At 38.7% G+C, this 10,303-nt stretch overlaps 1 protein-coding gene across 1 annotated transcript; it reads right to left on the bottom strand.

Annotated features, from left to right (window-relative positions):
* Nucleotides 1-5,803: 5,803 nt before the first annotated feature.
* On the bottom strand, nt 5,804-6,527 carry LOC107783164 (uncharacterized). Its single transcript, XM_016604139.2, has one exon. The coding sequence runs from the start codon at nt 6,431-6,433 to the stop codon at nt 5,975-5,977; it is 459 nt and encodes a 152-aa protein (XP_016459625.1). The 5' UTR covers nt 6,434-6,527; the 3' UTR covers nt 5,804-5,974.
* Nucleotides 6,528-10,303: the final 3,776 nt, after the last annotated feature.

Genomic DNA, 10,303 nt, shown 5'->3' with positions numbered 1-10,303 from the left:
CCAATGTAGATGTTTGTGTGAGTTGATTCTCCAGGAGGCTCACAGCTCGCGGTACTCCATTCATCTGGGTGCCACGAAGATGTACCAGGACTTGAGGCAACATTACTGGTATAGGAGGATGAAGAAGGACATAGTGGAGTATGTAGCTCGGTGTCTAAATTGCTAGTAGGTGAAGTACGAGCATCAGCGGCCAGGTGGGTTACTTCAGAAGTTAGAAATTCCTGAGTGGAAATGGGAGCGGATCACTATAGATTTCGTTGTTGGACTCCCACAGACTCAACGGAGGTTTGATGCAGTTTGGGTGATTGTGGATAGGCTAACCAAGTCAGCTTATTTCCTTCCTGTGATGACTACCTATTCTTCCGAGCAGCTGGCTCGAATTTATATTCGCGAGATCGTCAGGCTTCATGGCGTACCAGTATCTATCATCTTTGACCGGGGTACGCAGTTTACATCACGATTCTGGAGGGCCGTACAACATCAGTTGGGTACTGGAGTGGAGCTGAGCACAATATTTCACCCTCAGACGGACAGACAGTCCGAGCGCACTATTCAAATATTAGAGGATATGCTCCGTGCATGTGTGATAGATTTTGGAGGTTCTTCGGATCTGTTCTTGCCACTTGCAAAATTTATCTACAACAACAGTTATCAGTCGATCATCTAGATGGCACCGTATGAGGCTTTGTATGGTAGGCGGTGTCGGTCTCTAATGGGTTGGTTCGAGCCAGGCGAGGCTAGATTATTGGGTACAAACTTGGTTCAGGATGCACTAGATAAGGTGAAGGTGATTCAGGATCTACTTCGTATAGCCCAGTCAAGACATAAGAGTTATGCAGATCGAAAGGTTCGCGATGTTGCATTCATGGTTGGAGAGCGGGTCTTGCTCCAGGTTTTGCCTATGAAGGGCGTTATGAGGTTCGGGAAGAAGGGTAAGCTGGGCCCAAGGTTCATTGGTCCCTTTGAGGTGTTGCGGCATGTTGGGGAGGTCTTACTTCCCAGTCTAGCAGGAGTTCATCTGGTATTCCATGTTTCTATGCACCAGAAGTATCACGGTGATCCGTCTTATGTGCTGGATTTTAGCTCAGTCCAGTTGGACAAGGATATATCCTATGTTAAGGAGCCAGTGGCTATTTTGGACAGGCAGGTTAGAAAGCTGAAGTCAAAGAACATTGCTTTTATGAAGGTTCAGTGGAGGGGTCAGCTGGTCGAGGAGGCGACTTGGGAGACCGAGCATGATATGCGCAACCGTTATCCTCATCTTTTCACCACTTCAGGTATGTCTCTGTACTCGTTTGATGATGAATGATTGTTTTAAGAGGGGGAGGATGTAATGACTTATAGCCCCGATCCCCTATTTACTTCTTTCCTAGTGGCTTTTTCTGCTTATGTGACTTGCCGGGAGGTTGTTGTTGTGGTTTCGAAGTGAATTGGGACACTTAGTCTAAACGGAAGTTTAAGTCTTAGGATTTTGACCGTAGTCGGGACTATATGAAGACGACTCCATAATGGAGTTTCGTCGGTTCCATTGAGTGATTCTGGACTTAGAAGCGTGTCCGGACTGTGAATTGGAGGTCCGTAGCTGATTTAGGCTTGAATTGGCGAAAGTCAAATTTTTGAAGATTTTAACCGTTAGTAGACTTTTTGATATCGAGATCGAATTTCGATTTCAGAAGTTGGAATAGGTCTGTAATGTCAAATATGACTTGTGTGAAAAATTTGAGGTCAATCGGACGCGATTAGATATGTTTCAACATCGGTCGTAGAAGTTTGAAGTTTCAAAGTTCATTAAGTTTGAATCGGAGGGTGATTTGTGTTTCTAGCATTGTTTGATGTGATTTTAGGGCTAGACTAAGTTCGTATGGTGTTTTAGGACTTGTTGGTATGTTTGGTTGAGGTCCCGGGGGCCTCTTCTGTATTTCGGATGCTTAACGGATCGAAAATTAGACTTGTGTATTTGCTGAAGTTTCTGGTGTTTTCGCACCTAAGGTGGGGAGACCGCAGGTGCGGACTCGCACGTGCGGATGAAGTAGCACAGATGAGGGATTTGGCAGCCCAAGCTGGATTCACAGGTGCGGAGGTAATTGCGCAGAAACGGCCTCGCTTCTGATGTTAGTCTGTGCGCAGGAGTGGTGAGGGTCGCAGGTGCGGTTACTTGGTCGCAGGAGCGCATCCGCAAGTGCGGCACTTCTCTCGCAGATGCGGACCCAGGGGACTTAAGTTAAGTCCGCACCTTCGATGAAATTTCCGCAGGTGCGGCATCGCAGGTGCGATTATAGGCCCGCAGATGCGAAATCGCTGGGCAGAAAAGGCTAAGTTCGAGGGTTTTATACCATTTTCAATTTTGGGACTTTGAGAGCCCAGATTTGGGCGATAATTTGGGAGATTTTCAGAGGAAACTTTTGGGTAACGATTCTTAATCCATTTATGGTTATATTCCACTAATCTATCACTAATGTCATTCTTTAATTTCGGATTTGGGTTGAAATATTTGGGGAAAATGGGAGAAGTTCTTCAAATAATTTTTTGAGTTTTGATTCGATTTTGATATCAGATTTGGATAATTTTGGTACGAGTGAACTCGTGGGCCAGGGTTAACATTTTGGGACGATTTCCTAATTTCTTGCTTTAGCTTTGATTTTGTTAATTAGATTAGTTTCTTATAGTTATATTTATGGTATGTAATTGATTTTGGCTTGATTTGGGTAATTCAGAGTCGGATATTCGTGGAAAAGGCATTGTTACCGATTGATTGAGCTTCGTTCAAGGTAAGTGGCTTGCCAAACCTTGTGTGGGGGAAATCCCCTTAGGATTTGGTACTGTTGTGATATGTGAGTGCCGTGTGAGGAGTACGTACACAGGCTATTTGTTGTAAAACATGATTTATTTTACTGAGTAGCAACCTGTTTTTCCTTTAATATGAGTTATACCGTTTAAATGAGTATTAGTCTATTTTTATTCTTAATTGAACTATTCCAATATGCGTAGTTATCCTGTTTAGTCTAATATCTCATGTCTACGTGCTTTAACTGCTTATTTGAACTCTGTGAAGCATGCCTAGTTGATTTTCTGTGTTTTCTTGTTCTTTATCAGTATAACTGTAGAAATCTTGTTGTTAACTGTTGTATTTATCGGTTTGAGCTGTGTGTTTACTTTTGAGACTACGAGGCGGTTCCTCGGGAGTTCTCCCTGCACATTTACTTTTGAGAATACGAAGCGGTTCCTCGGGAGTTCTCCCTGCACATTTACTTTTGAGACTACGAGGCAGTACCTCGGGAGTTCTTCCTGTATATTTACTTTTGAGACTACGAGGCGGTACCTCGGGAGTTCTCCCTGTATTTTTACTTTTGAGACTACGAGGCGGTACCTCGGGAGTTCTCCCTGCATATTTATTTTGGGACTACGAGAAGGTATCTCAGGAGATCCTCTGCTGTTTACCCCTGTGTGTTGTACTGTTGCCTTGCTGTGTTTCCTTTTGTTAAATTCTAGTCCCTCATTATACTGTATATTCTCCTGTCTTATTTATTATTTTACCAGTGGGACTAACATGACCTCGTCACTACTCGACTGAGGTTAGGCTTGGCACTTACTGGTACCATTGTGGTATACTCATGCTATTCTTCTACACATATTTTTGTGTGCAGATCAAGGTATTTTTTATCAGCCCCGCTATTAGCTGAGTGTGCTTGCTGCTGTACGGAGACTTCAAGGTACATCTGTCGCGTCCGCAGACCTCGGAGTCCCCTTCTATTCTCCTCTATCTCAATTACCTTATGTACTTCTTTTATTAGACTCTGGTGTATAGAGATACTAGTTTCCTCCTGTACCTTGTGACTTATGATGTTTCGGGTTTTGGGAATATTGTGTATTATTGGAGTGTTGGTTTTTTTGTACATGCTGAGCGGCATTGCTACCGGTTATTTAATTATCTGTGGCAGTTAGTTGTTAAGTTTTACTTTCATTTTTTTTTTGTTATTTTTCGCAATTTGTTAGGCTTACCTAGTCATAGAGACTATGTGCCATCACGACGTTACACGGAGGGAGTTTGGATCGTGACATATGGTAAAAAATCTTATTCAATTTTAGATTCCTAAATGTTAGGAGTGTTTACCTAGTTCAAATAAGGAAAATTTGAATAAGTAAAATTTAATTAATTTTATATTCATAAATATTAGGAAAATAATTACTATATTATAATTATAATTTTATCTAGTGTGAACTCTATTTTTAAAGGATAAAAAAAGGCGAACAGTATTTCAGTAAGGGTCTTCGTACTTTTAACATAATATAGATATAGATATATTAAAATGGACACATTTATGTTTTTAAAGATATAAATTTCTCTCGAGGAAGAAAAAGGAATTTAAGCTAGCTTATTTCTACAAGATGCTTTTGAGATGATCTTAAATAGAACGACAAGCTCCGTAATGATTCATATAGTCGATCCTAACTTGCTTAAAATTAAGCCGGAGTTGTTGTTATAGTCTTGTAAATGTCGGCTTAATGCTGCATCTCATCTTTCTCATTTGTTTGCATTTAATGGGGGTCTGAATCTTAATTATTCAGATATCAATCATTAAGTGCATTTGTTTTTTAGATCTTAATCTTGATCATTGAGATCTTAACCATTAAGTCTACTTGTTTTTTTAATTTACAATCTCTTAATAGGTCCGAATAGATCTTAATAATTAAGATCTATAACATAGTTTTAATATCATTAAAATGTTATACATTCAAGAATTTATGTAAAAATGACATTTTACTATTACTCCTACACTTTCACCACTAACCACCATCGCTACTGCTATCGTCGCCATCTACCATTATAGATTACTACCACCCACTACCCACCATCCATTACCATCATCCTCAGCTATAACTACCATCGCTGTCAAGTACGAATGTCAGTTGTCACTACCACTAGCCATTATTCACAACCATCACCACCAACTACCATTACCACAATAATTATCAATAAGCATTATATATTACCATCACTGTTATCAGTTACCACCACTGTTAACTACTACTGTCATCCACCATCTACTACTCATAATCGCAATCATCAACCAATACCAGCACCAACTACTACCCAATCGGCACCCACAATCACTACTATTAGACCTCACCACCATTAACTCTCATAAAAATTTAAAAATATTTTATTAATATAATATTAGATTAATTAGTACTATATGATTTGAATTTATACTTCTTAATTTTTAGATAAAGACAAATTTTGTACATTCAGATGTAGAGTAAACAAACAGTCTTAATTATTTTCAGAGATTCAGATGTTTTAATCTTAATGTCAGATGTGTATTCAGATTCAGACGTCTTAATCTTAATAAAAACAAATGAGGCCATAGAAGGTCGCCGAAATTGTGATTTCTGGACAGAGAAATTGTCTGGCGGAGATAGATTCACGAACGACCTCGCCGCTGCGCACGGCTTCAAGGCAAACACTAATGGTTAACTTTCAGTTTGATCTCTAAAACATGGTCGGGTAGCAATCAACACCGATGGTTCTCCTCGTCGAAAAATTCTCCAGCCAAATTCGTCGAATCTTCGCCGGTGGGCAAGCCAAATCACAGCCCAAGAAAACTAGATATAAGTTCATCAAAAACGGAAGCGTGCTCTCCGTAGTCCAATCTCAGAAAATTTGGTTCTAATTCCAAGAAGATGACAAAGTTTAAGACTGGAGGGAGTTGTACGACCAATTTTCTTCAATGAATTAGAGCTATATAAAAACCATGAAATACCAATGGAATGTCGATTCTTTTAAGTAAATTCACACAAATCATTTCAGTTATAAACATACTTATAATTATTCATCATTTTAGTAATGATAATCAAGCAAAGCAGCAGATTGTTTAGTACATTACTTATTTAGGTAGTAGTTCTTTGCGCTATATAAATAGCCAAAGCCACTACCAAAACACACATACATGATAGCATCAAATTTGTCGTAAATTTATTCCTCCAAATCCTTAAGAGCCCAGTTGAACTTCTGGCTCTGGCTGTACTGACTAGGGTGGCTGCCACCGTAACCATGACCATGATAATTCGGCGACCCCATACCCATGGCTGAGGACATATGGGCAGATTGTTGCATTCCACTACCATAGCCACCATCATTATGGACCATACTGGTGTTGCTTGAAAAGTTTGCGGAGTCATGGGGCATATGCGGCCCCAGACTACCATAATGTCCGCCATGGCCATGGCCATGACCGCCATAGTGTCCGCCATGGTGTGTGCCACCATGACCCATCATCATGTGATTGTGAGTGGACTGACCATATGGCGTGGTGGAATAGCCCGAAGGCCTTGTCATTTGCATAGAGCCGCCGTGGCTGCTGTCGGAATAGCAATTTTGCTCGTGAGCGTAGGATTGGTGCTTGTTCAACCCAAGTTGAGTTTGGAGAACCATCTTGAATATTGATGCTACTCCTAAAGATGTGAAGTTTTGAGTTTTTGCTTGGTGAGAATGTAATCTTAGCTGAGCTATATTTATAGAGTTTTGGGCATATCACGACTAGAGGATTAATGTATATTATATGGAGTAATAGACTAGAGGATACTAACAAGATAAGAAAGGCATCTCATTCCCATTTCTGATATAGAAGAAATAAAATGGCGCATATTTCAGGGTCATCGACTTTTGTTCTTATGCATTAAAACAAGCACCAAACTTTGTTCCCCAATACTCATCATTGGTAAACCCCAGGAGTCAGGAATAGCAAAATACTAATTTGAGTGGTGCATTTTAATCGAATTGTTACGAAGTAAAGCAAAATCACTACGCTTAATGAAGGACTTTCCAATCTTACTGTTAATGTGATGTGACTTGGTGGCATCAAGAAGATGGAGTTAATTTCTCGGAAGTTTACTTAACTAATAAAAATTTGTTTGGAAAGTCACTCTACTTTATTTTATAACCGAAAAGTTACTCAATTTTATCTTTTCACCACCGTTAACTACTACTCATAATCACCACCGTTAACTGCTGCAGTCATCCACCATCTACTACTCATAATCACCATCATCGTATTAGATTAACTATTTGATTTGAATTTATACTTTTTAATTTTTAGATAAAGATAAATTTTGTACATTCATATCTAGAGTAAACAAACAAACTTAATTATTTAGTATTCAGATCTTAATACAATATCTTAATATTTAGATGTGTATTGAGATTTAGACGTTTTAATGTAATTGCACATATTAATATTCATATATGTATTTAGATTCAGATATCTTAATTAATCTTAATAAAAACAAATGAGACCTTAATACTTTTACTATTAATTTTAAAATTTTGTTTTATCCAGATGAATATCTTGAGTTGAATATATAACTCTTGATGAATTTCTTTCCTAAGAAATAATGACCGAAAAAAACGAATTCAACATAATTTCTACATTTTGAATAATTATGAATAGAAGGTGTGAAATTCCAATTCATTAAAGGGGAAGGAACAAAAACAATCAATAGGCAATGAAGATATGGGAAATTTTACTTTTTCGTGGTTTATTTGTTTTTTTTTTTTTTGTTATTTGGATATTTAGATCGATAAGCATATATTACTGTTAGAAAACTGGCAAAACCCGTCCACAGAATACCGACCGAAATCGGTCAAAAAATAGGTAAATTGGTCGAAAAAGTCAAAGAATATATTTCTCACAAAGATTGCGACCACCATCGGTCGAATACCGACCATGGTGTAAATATATTATACATGAATATATTATACAAAGATTGCTATACATCAAACCAAACGACCCCTAATAGTTATTCAAGCCAACTGTCCTTTTAGTTGAAAAGCTTTAGTAATAAAGACAACAAACTGAGCATATAATGTGAAATGCTTAAGAGCTTAATTAACATAATGTAGCAGTTGGAAACTCTCTTGTGAAAGATTAATTTGTTTTCGATTTCTTTATTTCTTTCTTACCAGCAATCTGCTGTCCACAGCCTTGCCTTTTGTGTGGGAGGTGTTTCCTGACTTGTTGCCATCGGTTGTGATTCAAATTGTGAAGTATTCCCCACATGCATCCCTTAGGATTTTCCGGACTAATACTAGGATCTTGATGTTGCAACCTCTTTCCCATATAGTAAAATCTTGTTTACTACTTAATCAGATTAAAATCTTCCTGCTTCCAATACCTGCACCATATGTAAGAAGCCAATTTAGCCAAAACCGATAGATCAACCAAAAGAAAATATAAAAAAAAGGCATTCAGATGTACAAAGCATTCCGCATTTATGCGGGGTCCGGAGAAGAGCCGCACTCCAAGGCAGGGGCGAAGTTATTGGGTCCATCCCATGACCCATGTGAAAGAAGATGAAACTTCCCTTTGGTTTTGTCCAGCCAACAAATTTAGAAGTTCAATTTGGGCAACTAGCTTTTGAAGTGAATATTGATGTTATTGCATACATCAATATGGGCATTCTTCAACTATAAATAGGTACCTCTACTTTCATTTGTAATCACACCAAAATAAAGAAAAAGAGAGTGATTTACAGAGTAAGAAGCAAAATACTCTGTGAGGAAATATATAGAGAGTTTGAGCGGTATTGTAGTGAGGTGAAAAAATCAAAAAAGGGTTATTTCTTTTGAATATTTAGTAGTCTTGGAGTATTTTACTCGGTACCACAAATTGTAAAATCCTCGCTATAGTAAAATTGTTTGCTTCTCTCGGGCCGTAGTTTTTCCCTTATTCAGAAGTGTTTTCCACGTAAAAATTTTGGTGTCCTTATTTCTCTTATTATTACCGTTAATTACAGTATTTTAGTAATCCGCATTTATTATAGTTGTATACCATAAATATATTTTTGTGGGGGTTAATTTTTCCAACAACTGGTATCAGAGCAAAGGTTCTACTCATTCACAGAAATATTATTTACAGTCAATTTTACTCTGTGACAAAAAAAATGTCAGGAGTAAAGTATGAAGTAACAAGATTCAACGGTAATGACGGTTTCTCCATATGGCAAAGAAGGATGAAGGACTTGCTCATCCAACAAGGGTTGGACGTTGCACTAGATGGAAAAGAGGCAAAGCCGGAAATCATGAAAGACGAGGAATGTGCAGACATGGATAAGAAGGCGGCTAGTGCAATCAGACTGCACTTGTCCGATGAAGTACTCAATAATGTCGGGGATGAAAATAATGCATGTGGTATTTGAAAAATACTAGAAAGTCTATACATGTCCTAATCCTTAACAAACAAGTTGTTTTTGAGAAAGCAACTTTATGCTATCCATATGAGCGAAGGTATAAATTTCTTGTCCCATTTTAATATGTTCAATGGATTAATCACGCAGCTAGAAAACCTTGGAGAAATAATCACTGAAGTAGATAAGGATATCATGCTTCTAAACTCGTTGCCATCTTCCTATGATAATTTGGCAACAACCATCCTATATGGTAGAGATACCATCGATTTAAAGGAGGTCACATCAGTCATCCTACTCAATGATAAGATGAGGAAGATGCCCGAAAATCAGGGGCAGACTCTTATCATGGAAAACAGAGGAAAACGTTTTTATAGAGCATCGAGTAGCCATGATAAATCCAAAGCTCGTGGAAAGTCCAGGAACTGGTCAAAGGGTAGAAATTGCTACAGTTGCGGTCAGCCCGATCACTTCAAAAGAGATTGCCCAAAGAAAGGTCGAGGCGAGAGTAGTGGCCAGAAGAATGATGACAACACAACTGCTGCAGTGCACAACGATGATTCGGTGGTTCTCTTCGTTCACGAGGAGGAGGAATGCATGCACTTAACAAGAAAAGAGTCAGAATGTGTGGTTGATACAGCAGCATCCTACTATGACACACCGGTAAGAGAATTCTTCTGTAGGTGCAAAGTAGGAGACTTTGGAATGGTCAAGATGGGAAATACCAGTCACTCTAAGATTGTGGGGATTGGCGACACTTGTATCAAGACAAATGTCGGATGCACATTAGTTTTAAAAGATGTGCGACACGTACCAGATCTGTGAATGAATTTGATTTCAGGGATCGCTCTAGATCGAGACGGGTACGAGAATCACTTCGCCTATAAGAAGTGGATACTCACCAAGGGATCATTCGTGATTGATAAAGGCATTGCTCCCTACACATTGTATAAGACAACCGTTGAGATATGTGAAGATGGATTACATGCGGCTGTAGATGATACGCCTGCAGATTTATGGCACTGGAGATTAGGTGTAACGACCCGACCGGTCGTTTTGAGTATTACAACCCAGTTTTCCCATTTACTGCTCAAAGTGGTCTTTACAGTTATTGTGTGAC

This window comes from Nicotiana tabacum, chromosome 2, assembly GCF_000715075.1.
Source record: "Nicotiana tabacum cultivar K326 chromosome 2, ASM71507v2, whole genome shotgun sequence".
Lineage (NCBI taxonomy): Eukaryota > Viridiplantae > Streptophyta > Magnoliopsida > Solanales > Solanaceae > Nicotiana > Nicotiana tabacum.
The sequence above is the reverse complement of the archived record's forward strand: the minus strand, read 5'-3'. Positions and strand labels throughout refer to the sequence as shown.

Coding starts and splice junctions, on each gene's coding strand:
- LOC107783164 (XM_016604139.2), bottom strand. CDS start 6,433: ATGGTTCTCCAAACTCAACTTGGGTTGAACAAGCACCAATCCTACGCT.